Here is a 20342-nt window from a genome sequence, read left to right on the forward strand (position 1 = left end):
TTAAAAACATAAGGTTGTCTGGATCCCCCTCAACACTGCATTTTTATCTCCATGAGAATAGGAGGACATGTAACAAAATATCCAAAATCTTTGGCTGACAAGAATATCTCTAAAATTCTTTCCAATTCTCAGATCATAAGAACTGCATAAATTTTAACCAAAATCCAGGTCCCAGTTATGCACTTGGTAGGGAACCAGAAATATTTAATTGTCACATGGCTGTCACATATAGAGGATAACAGAATTTTGTGTCAGATATCCTCATAATTTACCAGTGTCCTAACAGACTAGAAATGAGCCCAACTTATTGTTACACAGTATACACGCAGTGTATTTTTGTTATAAAGTATGTCTGCACATCATTGTTTGTTTGTTTTAAATTTCCATCTGATTGAAACAGGAGGCATGCTCTTGTGTGCAATATGGCACCCATGCTTAGGATGGACAGAGGTTTAAATAGGAGTTAGTAAGCATGTGTAACATAAAGGATGATTGTCAATTATGCATAAGTTTGTACAATTTGCAACAGTTATTTTATTGGCTTGTTTGCTTTAATTTTAAGATTAGTCCATTTGCCTATCACCTGAAGGTTCCTATCAGGAACTATTAAAGAGATTTAGAGGATAAAATCTTAAAAGAAAGACTTTCTGGAAGTTGAACAAACAGGAACTTCAGCATATCTAAAAGTTAAGGAATCACTAATTTGTAAATATATAATAGTCCTAACCATATTAATTTTTGACTATACAAGAAACAGGATAAGATGTATTAATGTATAAGAGTTACGAAATGTAGTGAAATTCTACATTAATCCTCAAGGGAAAAAAAATGGAGAGAAACAAACTAGACTGCAGATATTTGACAAGTAGGTGACTATTCCCGGCTCTGCTGTCACATTCTATTCTTGAATCTTTTTCACTCAACTAATTTACTCATATGTGAAAATAACATCACAACATAAATTAATGATTTAAAAAATTGAGATAGACAGGGCTAAGTGTTTCTGAAAAAAATACACCAACCGTCTTCATAGCAATAGGTTTCCATTTTGCCCAATTTAACTTTAAGAGTATAAATCAAAAAACAAATCAAGAAGTTAAAATCAAAGTATTAAAATCAGGACACAGCACCAACTTTGTTTTCTTTTCCAGCCTTTACCTTCCGGCTCGTTTTTGATGAGCTCTTCCATTTTCCTCTGCTTCAAGGTGTCAACAACATCAGCTAAACTGCCCTTGCGCCGTTCAGGAGTTCCCAGGGCTGTACTAGACAAGGACTCGCCACTCTGTCGCCCACCTTCTTCTGCCTTCTGAGGTGAGGTAGATGAGTTGTGTGGGGCAAATGAAGACATAACTTTATTGCCATCAACTTCCTGAAAGAGAAAGCAAAAGGACAAATAATTGTTTACCTGAAAGAGAAAGCAAAAGGACAAATAACTGTTTAAAATTCAGTAACTTTAAAAAATTGGTTATATGGATTATTCAGCTGAAAGATTAAAAAGTGAAATGTCACTCTGCAAGAGGCAAAGAAACCAAGAAATTTCAAAAGAGAATAAATTAAGTTTTCATGGTAGTACTAGAGTAAGTCAAAGATCTATTCAAAGGAGAAACCAAAATATGGAGGTTCTCTCCTTTAAACTGAGTATAAACGACAATATAGTCTTATATGAAGCCTATATTATTAGATTTGTTTATTTTCCTGTTTTTGTTTGAGAGTCTCAGATTTTCCTATGGATATTAAATGTAGTGATCATTTGTGTTAAACTTCCTGACTTTGTAATATTTAAACGAATATCATTACACACAATTTATGTTCATTTTCAGTAGCTGCCTCTTCTTGATAATACTCTAATTAAAGTTTTAGTTTTTCCACCTCCCTCTCCTTCTTTTAAGAAAGCATCCATCACACAGGTTATTTGACATCAGACAAGAATATTCCAAGTTCAATTTTGCCAATGATGAAGACGTTTTCAACTTCACTTGTTACATGAAGCACAGCTTGTCAATACTCTTTGCTATTTTGTATTTTAATCCTCATTTGCCCTATAAAATAAGGTTTGTTGCAGTTTTTGCTTCTTCATAATCATGTGGATATGTGAATAAAAATAATTTATTGTATAGTTCTAAAATGTAAGTATCTTTTTATATTCTATTGTCATTTTCTCACATATTCTAGCACAACTCTGGTAATTTGTATAATATTTGGGGAATATTTTGTATAAAATATATTAAGTTGATTTTTTAGAAATTATCAGGAGGAGTGATAATGAAATGATAAAGAAAAATTAATTTTCCTACTTAAAGATTTTCCTTGTATAGTCTCTTACTTCCATAATCCTTTACCTCTCACAAAACAGACATCTTAAACATAAAGCTGTATCCTAAGATCTTTGAGTCTCACACTAAAAATATTTCTTAATTCTACAACATTAAAAGTTCGCATTAAAATATATTCGAATGTGTGCCTACTTAATATTCAGGATATTAGATTATACCTGTTTGCACATTTCTTCTGTACCTATTTGAGACACATTAATACAATCTGTTGACTTCCAAAAAGTGACAAATCACACTGATTGATACTCAATATTTTTAAGGTTAATGCAATATTTTTGACTAGCTTAAAAATATGCTAACATACTTGGTTTAAAAACCATCAGTGTAATTTTAAAAAATAGATTAAAAATAGAGATGTCAACACAAACATAATCTGTTGATATGATTTTTGTTGTTGTTGTTAACAAATATTAGTGAGTACAGGGACAACAGGCTATGTTACAAACATCAGTTTGTTGCATGTGGCTGAGGCATGTGGGGAAGGCAAAAAAAAAGAAAATGTGCATAACCGAATCTTCCAAATTATAATTCTAAATCTCAAACGGCTTTCATTTCTCACAAACATTACAGAATATACCTTTGACTAGCACTATGCCTTGAGTGAATATTTTATGGACAAAGTAGCTTATAACATACTTGGATTTAGAAATCATGTACAAAATGTAACAATTACAAGCTCCTGCAGGTTAAGTGAAGGTACATTTCTGGAATTATTAAAACCTACATAAATATGCAAACACATAAACACACACACACACACACACACACACACATACATATCCCTAAAAAGAGCAATCACAAATTCATTCAGTAAATTAATAGGAATGTTTTTATGAATGGTCCATAACACACATTAGCTGAGTTTCATGTGCAAACAGAATATTGCGAAACCTCTGTACTAATTTTCCACAGAAGATCTTCCTTCTCATTTCTTTCCAGGACCAAAAGCAGAAACATCCCAATGTTAGCTACACTTCGAACGTTTCTGTCTGTACTCTGCTTTCACATTATAAGATGACAAATTTTAGAAACAATAATTGGGCAGCTGACCTTTAATTGCCATCATTGGAAATTACAATGAAGTCAAGTCTATTAAAATATCAAAAATATCAAAAAATATCCAGATAAGGTATCCCATTTTGCGTATCTCTAACTTTCTACACCTTTCGACGAGAAAAAGAAATATGTTTTAAAATTTAGTATATTTCACAAATATTCTAAACTCAGTTGCTGCAGCAGTATAAAAATAAATTAATTAAACATTATTGCTATTTCACACAGGAATATTTATCTTATCACTATTTCACCTGCCTGATTACATTTCAGCCTCTGGCACTGTTAATCTCCTTAACAGTTTTATGTAGTTAACAGCTGTTTCAGTGTGGGACTCCATTGTTCATTTGCATGGTGAGTAGCTTGTTAAGGAGCGCTAGCACAGTCTTCAGTCAAGGAAATCCTAACTTTTTCAGAGTTCCTTCCCTGGGATTGCATTTGTCATACATGAAGTAATGATTCCATGTGTCACTTCACTTTGCTGGCAGGTGAAATCAAGAGAACCAGCTAACATAGGCATAAGTGGTCCAGACTAGCAATATCTATTTAATCAAGTGTTGTGAATTCTAAGGACATACCAGTACTTCGCAAACAAGTTCCCAGAACTGTGATATGCGACCTCTAAAGTCTAATCATAAAAGAGGTTTCTAAACTTTCAGAATAAAGTTGATAATGTTCCTTTGTTATTTTTGAACAAGTTTTGCTTAACCTTATCCCTTTTGTTATCTTTGCAACCAATAGAAAAAGAGTCTGCCTAACATATCTATCCTCATTAAAATATCTTTTTAAAACTGAATTCTTGTTAATTCATTTTAAAGACAGAATATTGCTATGAACACGTCGAAAGAAATATTATTTCAACCTTAATATTTAAACTCTATATGATGTGCTAATTAAGAAGAATTAACTCATTTTATAAAAGAAGAGATTATATGAAATAACCAGATACATGTGTTTCTTTTATTATTCAAACGACATTTCATCCTTGACTTCTGGCCTTAAGAAACATGTTATTATGCTTACTTCTTGGCCTTATAATAAACTGAAATTAAGTTCATACTTAGAAACATTACATTAATATTCAATCTATCAGACAGTAATTGATAAGAATGATAGCAAATATTTATTGAATACTTTCTGTTAGGCACTGCGTAAAGTGCTTTACATGTATTAACTCAATCCTCATGGCAAGCCTAATTATAATTTCCATTTCATAGCCGGATAAACTGAGACAGACAGACAGTATATGCTCAAGGTCACATGACTACCAAAAAGTAGAGTGAAAAATCAGCCCCAACCTATCGGGCTCCAGAGCCCTCAATCTTAACCATAGTGCTATTATACCTCTTTCATCTATGTCTGTATCTACCAATGTTAAGGGTGAACAGGACATTTGTCTTTTTAATAAGTATGACAATGAGAGGTTTCCACTGCAATACGTTCAAGTCCTAAAGAAAACAAATGAGATATATGCGTTTAAATTAATTAAATCAACCACATTCCAGACTTATAAAGCTCTGTCCATCCAAATATCTACTGGTTTATGTCATATTTTTTAGAATAAATTTTAATGTTTCAAGAATTATTTAAACCAAATATACAGATTTATATTTCTACATGACTAATCAAAGTAATGGTACTCAGTAGTCTATGTTTTTATAACTATCTTTATAAAATTTGTGAGCATCTCCAGCATCCTTTCCAGTAAAATTAAGTTTCCAATTTAGAAAAAAGCTAGTACAGAAGATCTGGACCATCATCAATTAGATTCTCATGAATGCATGTTCAGTAATTTGGGTATTGCATAGAGGTAGCATAAGATGAACTACAGATACACAGAGAACGTACTTTGGTGCTTAATAAGTTTTGACACAGTCATGTTCCTCTTCCAGCAATGAGTTGTGATTTATAAAATATCACCAGGATGTCTGGGCATGGTGGCTCACTCCTGTAATCCCAGCACTTTGGGAGACCAAGGCGGGCGGATCACGAGGTCAAGAGATAAAGACTGTCTTGGCCAACATGGTGAAACCCCGTCTATACTATAAATACAAAAATTAACTGGGCGTGGTGGCGCACACCTGTAATCCCAGCTACTCTGGAGGCTGAGGCAGGAGAATCGCTTGAACTCACAAGGCGGAGATTGCAGAAAGCCAAGATTGCGCCACTGCACTCCAGCCTGGTGACAGAGCAAGACTCTGTCTACAAAAATCACCAGGACAAGGTAAAACAAAACTTCAAAAAATATCTTGAAAGCTATAATATTTGGCTATTCCTTAAATTCCATCAAAAGAGGATAAAAATATACCTTATAACAAATGTTGAAACTAAATTTCACTACTTGTAATCTCTTCTGCCAAATTAGGAGGTATCAAATTGAATTTAGTTATAGAAAAAATATAATTGTTGTCTAAAGAGCTCTTTCAATTATTTCTTGTTATCTTGATTAAAATAATTTTTCATAAAATGTCTGCATGAAACCCTAAACCACACTTACTCCTTTGGGACTACTGATCCCTTGAAGATAGCTATAAATGCTATTTTAAACACATATGCACATGCATAAACACACAGACACACACTCATATAATTGCACACACAATTTCACATAGTTTTACAGAGTTAATTTTATATGTTCATAGTTCCAGTTATGAATCTCCTCCAGGAAATTCTCTATGAACTTTTATGAACCATGGATTCCAGGTTAAGGAATGTATACCTGACCTAAATATATACTTTCCTAGAAAAATAATGTAAGCTCATCAATATAGACAATTAGGTGATTTTAAAAAACCAGTTGCTTGCAAAAAAAAAAAAACCTTATCAAGATAAATGCTTCTTTATCTTTTATCAAGATAAAAGTTTATTTAAGGTATATATGTTAATATCTTAAAATTTTACTGCTCTAAAGATAAACATTTAGAAAGAGATACATATTTTAGTTATTCTTTAAAGAGTAATAAATAGGGCAATCATTGTTTTCTTATTCAGCCATCATCTTGTGATAATATGCACAGAAATCAGAAATACAAGACAGAATTGCTAACTTCTACAAATGGGTTTTGCAATTTTGACAGCAAGTTTTATCAGCTCAATTTTCCAATATTAGTATTCCTAAAAATGAGATGTAAATATAAAAGAGATACATTGAGGCAAAACCAAGTTTAAAAAACTCAATAGAAAACACTGAGAAATTTTCTTTGGTTAAGGTTATCAAATTAAGTACGCTGGGAACAAGATACTGTCAGTTCCCAATACCCACAGAATAAAAGTCAGCACTTTACAGACAGACCTCTGAAGAGTGTTTCTTACAGTAATGATTATGGATCAAGTCATCCAATTTAAAGCCTTTCCTTAACTTTTGTCTGAAAAATAGCTAATTGTACTTAGGTCCAGTAGTTCAAAAAATGAAAAATAACAGAAGTACTTTTGTTTGGGCTATTTCAGTAGTTCACCAAGAGAGAGAGCTTATCACAACTGGTCATCCTTCTATATTTGAAAAAGCCACTGATAATACCTTTGTAAAACTGACAGATCAGCACTTACAACATCAGGGATCCTTAGTGTCTAAACAACTATAGGGTACACTACTTAAGATTATATATTTTAGATGAGTGGGCCTGGAATCTATCTTGGGATGGGGTCAGAAAGCTACATATATGCATTTTTTAAAGTTCTCTAAAGAAGTGTGATGATCAGCAGCTAGGTTGGTATGTAGTGGCCTAATCTAGACCACTTACAAGCAAGTTAAGAGCGAAGTTAGTTTTTAAGGAATGCTTATATTATATATATTCAATATTTTTATATGATTGAAATTCTCTGAAAATTAGTATTCTGAATCCTTAGAAACGTTTATCCATCACAATATTAAAAATGGATAGAAATTCTAAAATACTTAAATAGGCATCTGCAACCTTCTTTCTCTATGATCTACAGAAAGCTCTAATTTCTTGAACTAATGAGTTCTAATTTTTTCTAACTTTTAAAGAACATTGGAAAAACCTTACAAATTAATTTGTGTCTTTAATGCAGACATAGTACACTCTTGGGGCAGACTGAATATTCTAGACAGTAACAGTCCTCACCAAGTTCAGGTAAAAAGATTATCATTTTATAAAAATGGCCCCATTATACTTCAAAAATATAATCCAGCCCGTATTTCAAACATTTCTTATGTATTTTGGGACAGTGCAAACAGAAGTGAGAACTCTTTAATGTTTTTTTCAAAGCCTAAAAATATAGACTCTTTTAAAGATTGCTATTCAACAGGATGGAAATTCAGCAGAAGTCTAACTTGGTTTGCATTTCTTTGCCAAGCATTGAGATGAAATGTTAGTTTAGGCTTATATTTAATTACTAATTAGGAAACTAAATAAATATTTAAAAGTGTGTTCTTTAAAAAATGCATTCAAATGGTACTAAACAGCAATGAAGAATGATAGCATAGTGACAGGTGATTTTTATAAACGTGATTCGCAAACAGTGGTCCTCAAAATAATGTCATTGGCATCACCGGGGAACACTTTAAACATTTTTCTCAGGCCTCACCCCAGACTTCCTGAATCAGATGTTCAGGAGGTGGAGCCCAACCAAATCTGAGTTAACAAGCCTTCCATGTGAGACTAAAGTTTGAGAACTACTGTCATAGAAAAAACTGTTAAGAGCTAAGGAGAGAAAAAGAGGCAGAGAAGGAAAGAGGGGAATGATTAAAAGCTGCAGTGGGGAAGAAAGACATCACTAAAGTAATGGGACAAGAATTTGAGAAGAGTGAGAAAAGATAATATATTCCAGGGAGGAAAAGAAGGGTAGTGGGGATGGAGAAGAGTCAGAAAACATGCAAAAATTATATATATATATAAAAACATACTGTAAAAGAATGACTTTGAATTTTTTAATAGTCATTTTGGCATTTGTTGAAACACGCTTAGGTTTCCTGATGTCCTACTAACTATATAGATTAGGAAATCTCAGATTTATGTCAAAATTGAATTTTGAAAATAGATTGTTTTTAGAAATGCACCAACATTTAGTTAAAATTTATTAATGATTAGATCTCATTTACAATATGAAAATATTAATTTTGTTTTATAAATCACTATCAGATTTACCATCTAATTTAATTATGGTGAATGAAGCTGAAAGTTAAGGGCAAATTTTCTGATTATCAATAAGAGATGCTATAAATAGGAGAAACAGTTTTAAAAATATCTTTATTTTCATGTAGATGCTGCATGGGCAAAAGTGTCTAACGTGTTTTTTTTTCCCAAACGATCCTTCAGAGTATTTGAAAATATTCCTTTAGAATCACATTTGCTAATAATCTCAGAAATGCTGCATTCAAGAATAAAATGTATGTTTTCATGTGCTCTCAAAACCTCTTAATAAGCAAAAGTGGCATTTAGAAAATTGCTAATACATTAACTAATAGAACCTGTAAAAACAAAGAACATTTTGTGCTGTGACAGCCTCATTATCTTCCTGCGGATGATATGTGCTCTGTGTCTTAGTTATGTTTAAACATCTAGCAAATACACTTTAAGACATTTGATGATCTCTTCCCTGAGTGAGCAAAGACCAACCATAAGACGTGTCTAAACAAAAGTTAGACTGCAAATCAAAACATTTCCTTTTAACATTTGTAATACATTTAACATTTATTGTAACTAGCCACTGATTAGATATAATTTTTCTGTCATTCTCCTAAATCTCTAGAACCTTTTTATTGTCGTTTTTAATAAACTTGACCAAATATCTATTCACTCTATGTGTCTGAAGGAAGAAATGAAATATAAGGAATTTCTCAAATTTTCATCTGTATTCTGCACCAAAATTTTTAATAGAGTTGCTTAAGTACAGAAAATTGAGGAAATGACTTACTTTTATCCCACATAGCAATAAATGTAGTTTTTTTACACAGAGCATCCACTCAGTAAAGAAGCTAAATGTTTGCTAGCACTGCTTATAACTGGAAACTGACTATGTCTTCACCAATAAATAAAACAGATTGTGGTCCTCTACGCAGTAAAATATAATGGCAGCAAAGCAGTATAAAGCAGTTGTTAAGAAACTGGAGGCAGAAGTCAGGATATTTGGGTCGAGGACAGGCTCAATCTGTATTATACAGTTATATTATACAGTTATATATAATTGTATAATCTAGGGCAATTGTCTAAACTCTCTACACCTGTTTCCTCATCTAGAAAATGGGATAAGTGAAAATTAATTCATATGTATATGATTTATCTCCAAAATTCAACACGAATGAAAATAAACTTTTTAAAAAGGAAATATTATTTCATTCACTCTATTTTCTCTTTCATTTACATAATAAAATGTTTTGAATGCGAACTTGCAGGGCAGCATGAAGATGGGTTAAGCACACTGAATTTGAAGCCAAATAGCCTTTGGTTCAAATCCTGGTTCCATCATTCACCAGTTGTGTGACCTTGGACGAGTCACACACATACAAGTCAATCCCTGTATGCCTCAATTTTCTCATCTGCAAAATGGGGATAATATTAGCATCTAACACCTCACTGGGTTGCTAGAGGATTATAAGTTAAAATATAATGAGTTATATGAGCTGGGGTATTACATAAGTTAATAATATGTGTTATGAGCTATAAAATTCATAAAATGGCAACAAATATTACAAGATCTATATGAGTGTTTGTTAAAATAAGTGTGCTTCCAGGTATATTAGCCTATAAAGATGAATAAAACATAGAATATACAAAAATAAATAAAGAAAAAAATAGACCCTTTACCAGAAAAGCAAAGAAAAAACATATTAGGAGGAGAAAAGTCCTTTCTTTCACCCACCCTACCAAATACAGAATATGCCTATACAAGCAGTTTTTATAGTTTTTTCTGCTAAAATCAAACTGTATCCAGGGAAACATTTTTTAAATAATTTAAAATTTATTTAATGTGGCCCATTTTTAAAGATAACCTAATACCAACTTTTCTTTTGTTTTTAAGGGAATAAAAGGTATTCCACAAAATGCCATACAGCATTAGTAGGCTTTTACCTCTGTTGCATACTCAATTTTCAAATTTCACAGTTTCATGGTTCTCTACAAAGTGATAACTCAGGGAAACAATCAAAGAAAAGATGTTCAGTTACTACTCATTATGAAATAAAACTATTAAAAGTGAAAGTTTGAAAAAAATGAAGAGTAATGAGTTGTCATAAATACATGACACCAATTACTTTTTATGTCATGTTTCTATTTTTCTCTTTCTTTTTCTGAGATGTGCACATCAAGCTTTTTCTTTCTTTGTGAGGACATCGGCACCACTAGATTGTCTGGCAAATAAATCCTTATTTTCTTACAGGAAAAATATGAAACAACAATAGTAATATGAGGAAGGATACTACCAAGTACAAATTCTCCATTTTTGCTATTTCTCTCTGCTATGCTCCAGCAGCACCTTGAAACACATTCTCCAGGGAATTTCTCTGAGAACTATAAAAGAAAAAGTCTGTAAAACGTACACCTTCTCACTATATCAGGCTAATTTCATAGTCTAAAATCAGTCCGCTCTGTTATGCCAACACCCTAGTCTTCCCCTTAAAAAAGAGCTAAAGACCTATTTTTTCTATACTAATTAAGCCTCTCAGTAGAGAACTATGTTTAGGGCAAAAGAAGCTTTTTGTGAAAGAAACCTTTAACATGAACTGACATTAGGCAGTGAGTTGAGAAATAAGAAGCACAAGTTTCAGTTCTCAGTCTAAAAGTAATGGTAAGGTATTAAACAGTCCACAGACTCTTACAAAATTTCCCAACTAGCCAAATCACTTATTCACACTATAAAGCAGAATTTCCTGAACCCACTTTAGTAGGCCCATAAGGACCATCCCACAGCGCACACAATCACCGAGGTAGTCATTCTTAATGTAAAATATTAGGTTCTCTGCAAAGATTATATTCTTGTAGTTTACATGAGCAATGCTATACAAAGATTTTGTCAGTCTTAGAGTTTTAAAGGACATAAAAAGCACCTTTACATTATTAGGCATTTTCTTGATGAGATACACAAAATCTGTTTATTCACTAATGTTTCAGTCAAAATATAGCTACCAGTTTTGGAGTTTTTAAAGACACTGTTGCAAATGTTCTATGAACTTTTAACAAATAATTCTCAGAGAAATTCCATGAAAAATGTTATTGCTATTTAACATACGATGAAATTAAAGTTCTAAAAGTAATTTACCCAAAATAATTGTAGGAAAGGGTAAATTGGAGAATTAAACCTAAGATTCAATTCTGAACTCCTTGCTGTGGTCATCATTAAGCCTCCTCAACTGATTCAGGTGCTGCAAGAAATGCCAAAGGTATAAGAAAATAAAGATGGTTTTCTCTCTCTTCAAAGAGTTTAAAATTAAATTTGAGAGGCACTGAAATGCACCTGAAACAATTAGGAATCATAACAACTATAATAAGCACTAATTTTTAGAGTAGCAAATTATACAAGCCAAAGAAGTTTAGAGAAGAGAGAATGCTGGAAATCAAAGAAAAATGGAAAACTTCTTATCATAGTACTAATCACACTCTTTTAGGATTGTTCATTTGATCTTCTTTCTATACCATGAAGACAGGGGACATGTCTGATTATTCACACACACACTACGCCTTGTTATTAATGTTCCATAAATTCATATTGAGTTAATTACTAATTTATTAAATCCTCATGTATAGAGAGTCATTTAGTTTAAGCCTAGAAGAAATAAGTGAAGAGGAAAAGATACAGAGCATTCCCAGAGGCCCCACCCAGGAAATTTTACAATGCATATACACACACGCTACAGTGAAGGAAGTGGCTTAACCAAAAGAAATGAAGAATAATAAATAGAAGACTAACATAGGAGAGTCATTTCATGAAGGGTCATGAAAGTCAAGTAGGGTAGTTTACATTTGACCTAGCAGGCAATGGAGAACTATTGTTGATCTACAGCGAGTGATTCTATTAAAGTAGCTTGTTAGGAAGATTAGTCTAGCAGTGGCATGTAGAATTAATTGGGTAGAGGAGAAAGTAAAGATCTCCACTGAATAGGAAACTGTTACCATGACACATATGTGACAATAAAAGGCCTTCCACTAGATTGTAGCAGTGGGAGTTGAAAAGAACCATCACATCTATCTGTCATCTGTGATTATGAACTGTTTTGGAAAATAGGTTACACTCAGAAAGGAGCTTTTCCAAACCTTATATATTCAGATTATTTTTGTTCACATTCCAGAGTACATTGCCCTTCCCTCTTCATTCATAGCCTAGTGATGGTTACTTCTATAGGGACAATGACAGGAATGTGTAAGGTATATGGAAAAAGGCTAATACCCACTTTTAGATGGTTAGATACTCTATACACAATGTGGGATAATCAATGACAGTGTACTTAGGGAGTTTTTCTTTCTTTTTTTTTTTTTTTTTTTTGAGGTGGAGTCTTGCTCTGTAGCCCAGGCTGGAGTGCAGTGGCACGATCTTGGCTGACTGCAACCTCCCCCTCCCAGGTTCAAGCGATTCTCCTGCCTCAGCCTCCTGAGTAGCTGGGATTACAGGTGCCTGCCACCACGCCTGGCTAATTTTTTGTATTTTTAGTAGAGACGGGGTTTCACCATATTGGCCAGGCTGGTCTCGATCTCCTGGCCTCAGGTGATCGGCCTGCCTCAGCCTCCCAAAGTGCTGGGATTACAGGCATGAGCCACCATGCCTGGCCAAGAGTTTTTTTTATTTGTAATTTAATATGCCTGTGTGTGTGTGTGTATGCAAGGCAGGTACATATATGTGCACTTTGTTTTTTTGTTTGTTTGTTTGTTTACAATGTATGTTACTTTCCTATGAGAAGTGCTAAAAAATAATAATAATAAATCACTAATTAAACTTAAGAGCCTCTGCACAGCAAAAGAAACTATCAACACAGTAAAAAGACAACCTACAGAATGGGAGAAAATATTTGCAAACTATGCATCTGACAAAGGTCTAATATCCAGCATCTATAAGGAACTAAAATTAACAAGACAGAAACAAACAGCCCTATTTAAAAGTGGGCAAGGGACATGAACAAACACTTCTCAAAAGAAGATGTACATGCACCCAACAAGCATATGAAAAAAAGCTCAATATTACTGATCACTAGAGAAATTCAAATAAAAACCACAGTGAGATACCATCTCACACCAGTCAGAATGGCTATTATTAAAAAGTCAGAAAGTAACAACAGGTGCTGGTGAGGTTGCAGAGAAGAGGGAACCCTTATACAACATTGGTGGGAGTGTAAATTAGTTCAACCATTGTGGTAAGTAGTATGGTGACTCCTCAAAGAGCTAAAGCCAGAACTACCATTTGACTCAGCAATCCTATTACTGAGTATATACACAGAGGAATATAAGGCATTCTACAGAAACCTGCATGTGAATGTTCACTGCAGCACCGTTCACTGTTGCGGGAAGTCAGGGACCCTGAACGGAGGACCGGCTGAAGCCGTGGCAGAAGAACATAAATTGTGAAGATTTCATGGACATTTATTAGTTCCCCAAATTAATACTTTCATAATTTCTTATGCCTGTCTTTACTGCGATCTCTGAACATAAATTATGAAGATTTCATGGACATTTATCACTTCCCCAATCAATACTCTTATAATTTCCTATGCCTGTCTTTAATCTCTTAATCCCATCATCTTCGTAAGCTGAGGATGTATGTCACTTCAGGACCCTGTGATGATTGCGTTAACTGTACAAATTGTAAAATATGTGTGTTTGAACAATATGAAATCAGGGCACCCTGAAAAAGAACAGAATAACAGCGATTTTCAGGGAACAAGGAAAGATAACCATAAGGTCTGACTGCCTGCGGGGTCGGGCAGAATAGAGCCATATTTTTCATCTCACAGAGAGCCTATCGCTGAATTCTTTTTCCAGCAAGGAATATTAATAATTGATAACCCTGGGGAAGGAATGCATTCCCAGGGGCAGGCCTACAGATGAACGCTCTGGGAGTGTTTGTCTTATGCAGTTGAGATGAGGGATGAAATATGCCCTGGTCTCCTGCAGTGCCCTTCAGGCTTACTAGGATTGGGAAATTCCAGCCTGGTGAATTCTAGTCAGACCAGTTATCTGCTCTCAAACCCTGTTTCCTGTTAAGATGTTTATCAGGACAATGCGTGCCCAGCGGGACATGGACCCTCATCAGTAATTCTAATTTCACCCTTGCCTTGTGATCCTGCTCTGCCCCTCTGCCTTGTGATCTTTTATTGCCCTCTGAAGCATGTGATCCCTGTGACCTACTCTGTATTCATACACCCCTCCCCTTTTGAAATCCCTAATAAAAACTTGCTGGTTTTGTGGCTCAGGTGGGCATCACGGAACCTGCTGACATGTGATGTCACCCCTGGAGGCCCAGCTGTAAAATGTCTCTCTTTATACTCTTTCTCTTTATTTCTCAGACCGGCCAACACTTAGGGAAAATAGAAAAGAACCTACATTGAAATACTGGGGGCTGGTTCCCCCGATAGTTCACAACAGAAAAGACATGGGATTAACCTAAATGCCCATAAACGACAGACTGGATAAAGAAAATGTGGTACAAATATACCATAGAATATTATGCAGCCATAAAAAAGAATGAGATCATGTCTTTTGAGAGAATATGAATGAAACTGGAGGCTATCACTCTTAACAAACTAAAGCAGAAACAGAAAACCAAATTCTGCATGTTCTCACTTATAAGTGGAAGCTGAATGATAAGAACTTATGAACACAAAGAAAGAAACAACAGACACTGAGGTCTTCTTGGGGGAAAACGGTGGGAGGAGGGAGAGGAGCAGAAAAGATAACTATTGGGAACTGAGCTTAATACCTGGGTGATGTAATAATATGTACAACAAATCTCCATGACATGTGTTTATCTGAGTAACAAACCTTCACATGTACCCCCAAACCTAAAATAAATTTAAAAAAAAAGAATACTAAAAACATGTTCCCAATCCTAGAGACAATTTGAAGGAAGCAATGATAAGATTAAGTAACTTGAAAATAATAAGAAAAAAAAAAAGAGTCAAAGATAAACATGGTTTTTGCTTGGGAAGTTGAAACAATGATTATGGTATTGACAAAAACAGAACGGTTAGCAAACAGAGATAATGTTTTAAATAGAATCAGTACGTCTAGTAAATTTCAATAAGTCTGCCCAACTAAATTAGTTTATAACTTGAGCATTAGTCCTGCTTTCTGACCCCAGGACTTTAAGAGATGCCATATAATCTCTCTCAGGAAATTCAACTGTTTGAGATCTTTAAATTTGTATATGGAACATCTAAAGGTAGATGTGCCTAAAAAAGGCAGGTGAAAAAATAAAGGCTGTAAAATAATGACTTATGAAGCATTGATTTCCAGTGAATGATTAAATGCACTTCAGGTCATAAGCTCTTAAGAGAGTATCCACAGGGCGAAGAGCAAACGGCCAAGCCCTCTTCACCTATGCCTAAAAATGGCAGTTATAAGAGAGTAACACCTTCTCCTTCAGTGACTTGGGTCTGCCCTGTACATTTTTGAAAGTTTATCATTATTTATAATTAGATTTTGAAAAACAAAGTATATTTTGTAAAAAAAAAACAAAAAAACAAAAAAAACCCTGCCAACGTAGAAATAATAATGAGCACCTATAGAATATGTCAAACAGAGGGAGAAATAGGAAAATGAGAAGGCTCTAGAACAACAAAGTAAGAATCAAAGATTTTAGTTACTCCAGGAAGACCAAAGCATGACAAAAAGATATCATTGTAAAACTAAGGGATAAAATTAGAAACGGAAGCAACTTTCCCTTACTGACAATGAATGGGCTCTCAGAACGCTGAGTTCTTGGTGCTGTGTGTTCTGCCTCTAAAATCCTTGCCACATAAATGTTAACAATAAAGGGGGAAAATGAAATTTGTCAATATAAAAAAATGTTTTTCAGAATCCTACTGCTGTTTATTGCTTTATTGAGTTGTGACTACAGGTGACAGTATTTTCACTCCCATTAAGAAATTACTTTGTCATGGAAACTTGGTGAACATGTACATATAAAAATAAAATTGCATTTAAGTTATACTAAATCCTATGGAGTATAAAGAGGAGATAAATAATTTTGAATTTTGGACAGATGTTTCCACTTCTACAATTCTACTTGAATTCCTGTTTTCCGAATATCTTTGGATATTTCTGCTATCCCAAAGTGCTCTGGCTTGGTGCTCAATAACCCTTAAAAATGCCGATTCGTAATAAAAGTATTTACTCTTTATATTCCCAGATTCAAGAGAATACAAACTCTATTTATGTTATAAAGCTACAGTTTGACTAATGGAGCTCAATTTAAAGAGTCATTTTCTTTAAGTCTCAAACTTACTGAGTCTCAGGACGGGAAACAACCAGCTTTGAGGTGATTCACATTTAGAGGCTCCTTACAAAAGTCCTTTGCTATCTATTCATTATACTTAGCAACATCAAACAGGGAAAAATAATTTAAAAACTCCTATTGAGCACCTAGAGACCTTGAACATAGACAGGGGGCAAACATAAAGACAGAATATTTGGTTACAAGAGTCACACTTCCATCTTTTTAATTAATCATACATTTTTGGGTTTTCTATTATTTCCCTTCTATTCCCTTGGTTCTAACAAAAGTATACACTTACATGTATATATTTCATTAAGAGGAAATGAAAGGGTTGTCTTTAGTTAAGATGTTTCCATTCACAGAGACTACACATTTAAAAAATAAATTGCCTGAATAAATTCAATTATCTAGAGAAGCAAAGGGAATCACATGCAAATGACATAATATGAAGAGGCCATTCCGACAGCTTCATGTTTATTCTTATTGTTTCAGTCAGTGGAAGGGAAAAGCTGTGAAAAATGTAACATCTCTTCCTTTTTAAAGGCCCCATGTCTCTGGTACTGAAAATTGCATGAGCAATAATATTGAGAGAAGAAATTTGTCTACTATTGAAAATAGGAGCAGGTTCAGATTCTCTCTAACTTACCGCCAGCACACAAGTGGGCCACCATACTCCTTAGTTGTATTTTGCCTACAAAAAGCAAAGACTACTTAATCTGCAAGTAGTCCAGATCGATCTGGCGAATGAACACTGGCTTTAAAAAACAGTGTATCTTAAAAGCAGCTAATAAATCCACTTACGTTACATTTGCCTAAAACATGACTGTTCTGTCTCTGACATCAGCATTGTAAATAGTAGGTGCCATATATGACTTTATCAGAAGGGACTCTAGCCTTGTACATTCCAATGAATAATAATTTATGTTTTGCCTTATTCTTTCAATCTGACAAAAATAAATGAAGAAGATTTAGGCTGACTTTGTAATAGGTTCTTACTGAAAATCTCTGGCTTTTTACACTGAATTTACGTGCTACCTGAGTTCTCTTGAAGCGTGAATGTACCAAGTAAATGTGGCATATGTTTGTATTTTCTTGCCAATTCCAAATTCATTCATTCAAATCACTCACTGTAGGCCAAATTCTTATCCAATTCCACAGAGCCACCGATTTTCCTAGAAGTGAATAACAGCTTTGTGCAACGAAACAGGGATGTCAATAGCAGGTCTGTCGGAAGAACTATGCAACTAGTAGACAGGATAAGAATTTGACCACGGGGTTTCTTGAGTGTGGCAGAATAGAGTTTGAAATGACCTAAATGATGAAGCTTTCAACACTTCCACTTGGAGGTCAATCCCAAACCCTGACAATTTGAATACTGTGAATTTTTCATTTCCTACTCAGTATATGTCTTTCTTTTTACTTTTTCCATGGCAATATTGTATACTACTTTGACTGTAACATGGGTTAGCTAATTCTTTCCATCTATACATGTGTGTTACAATGCTCTTTATCATGATAAACCTCAGATTGCATTCAGAACCTAAGCATATATTCTGGAAAAAAATTACTAAATTTATTAATGTGACAATCACTACATGATATTTTAGAAGGCTATTTCTTTGATTCTTTCTAACAGATCTATGAGGTAGGAAATATGATCAATGCTTTTACACACAGAGAGAATGAGTTTAAGCCATGGCTTCAAGTTAAATAACAAACAATTTGAATCCACATCTCTGATTCCTTTGAATGTGCTTTTAAGTCATATGGCTTCTCATCAGAATAAAATACTTAATTGTTTTAATTTTACTAACCCTACTCAATTTTCTCTTCAAAGTTTGTTTTATCCCTATATATGTCATCTCTCAATACCATACGATGTTTCTGATACTCTAGTTTGGTTTCCTAAGGTACTTAACATCTTCAACTTCCTATACTACTTATAATTAGCTACATCTTACATTTCAATTTTCTTAACTTGTACTTCCAAATGAAAATTAAGCAATTTTGTCAACTCCTAAATAACATTTTAAACACACTACACACACACACACACACACTCTGAAATAAAGTATGGTCACAAAATATGTTAATCATGTCTCTACTTTTTGAAAAGCACTATCCTGAGTCCTAGAAGGAATAAAAATACAGGCACCTTGTTTTATGGCACTCTGCTTTACTGTGCTCCACATATATAGCTTTTTTTTTTTTTTTAAACAAATTGAAAGTTTGTGGCAACTGTGCGTTAAGCAAGTTTATTGGGATCATTTTTCCAACAGCATGTCTCTGTGTCACATTTTGGTAATTCTTGCAACATTCCCTATTTTTTCATTATAATTATATCTACTTGGTGATGTGTGCTCAGTAATCTTTGATGTTTGTATTGTAATTGTTTTGGAGCACCACTAACCGCACCCATATAAGATGGTGAACTTAGTAAATGCTGCATGTGTTCTGACTACACCACTGACTGTCTATTTTCCCATCTCTCTCCCTCTACTCGGGCGTCCCTATTCTCTGAGACACAATATTGAAATTAGGCCATATATTAACCATACAATGGCCTCTAAGGGTTCAAGTAAAAGGATGGGTTGCATGTCTTTCACTTTAAATCAAAAGCTAGAAATTATTATACTTAGTGAGAAAGGCATGTGGAAAGCAGAGATAGGCCAAAAGCTAGGCCTCTTGCACCATCGTTAGCCAAGTATGGATGCAAAGAAAAGGTTCTTGAAGGAAATAAAAGTAATACTCCACTCAACACACAAATGATAAGAAACCAAAACAGCCTTATCGTTAATATAAAGTTGTATTGGTCTGGAGAGAAGATCAGAGCAGCCACAAAATTCATTTAAGCCAAACCCTAATCCAGAACAAGGCCCTAACTCTCTTCAATTCCATGAAGGCTGAGAGAGGTGAGGAAGCTGTAGAACAACAGTTGAAAGCTAGCACAGGTTGGCTCATGAGATTTAAGGAAAGAAGCCATCTTCATAAGATAATAACGCAAAGCGAAGCAGAATGTGCAGATATAGAAGCTGCAGCAAGTCATCCAGAAGACCTAGCTAAGATAATTGATGAAAGTGGCTATACGAAAACACAGATTTACAGTGTAGACAAAACAGTCTTCTATTGGAGGGAGACACACCATCTAAGACTTTCATAGTGAGAATGAAGAAGTCAATGCTTGGCTTCGACGCTTCAAACAACAGCCTGACTCTCCTGTTAGGGGTTAGTACATCTTAAAGTTAATGGTGACATTAAGTTGAAGCCAATGTTTATTTACCATTCTGAAAATGCTAGGGCCCTAAAGAATTATGCTAAATCGGCTCTGTCTTTGTCTATAAATGGAACAATAAAGCTTAGATGACAGCTTATCTGTTTACAACATGGTTTACTATTTTAAGCCCACTGTTGAGACCTACTTCACAAAAAGAGAGATTCATTTAAAAATATTACTGCTCATTGACAATGCACCAAGTCACCCAGAAGCTCTGCTGGATATGTACAGGGAAACAAATGTTGTTTTCATGCCTGTTAACACAATATCCATTCTGCAGCCCATGGATCATGAAGTCATTT

General features: G+C 34.2%; 1 protein-coding gene across 17 annotated transcripts in view; it reads right to left on the minus strand.

Annotated features, from left to right (window-relative positions):
• SOX5 (SRY-box transcription factor 5) overlaps positions 1-20342 on the minus strand; it is a 1035411-nt gene that overhangs the window by 315917 nt on the left and 699152 nt on the right. For all 17 annotated transcript variants that reach the window (XM_054526954.2, XM_054526957.2, XM_054526958.2 and 14 more), the window contains one exon: positions 1159-1369. In XM_054526954.2, the coding sequence (XP_054382929.1) occupies positions 1159-1369 (211 nt within the window). The remainder of the gene's footprint in view (positions 1-1158; positions 1370-20342) is intronic.

The sequence above is a fragment of the Pongo abelii genome, chromosome 10 (assembly GCF_028885655.2).
Source record: "Pongo abelii isolate AG06213 chromosome 10, NHGRI_mPonAbe1-v2.0_pri, whole genome shotgun sequence".
NCBI classification, from domain to species: domain Eukaryota; kingdom Metazoa; phylum Chordata; class Mammalia; order Primates; family Hominidae; genus Pongo; species Pongo abelii.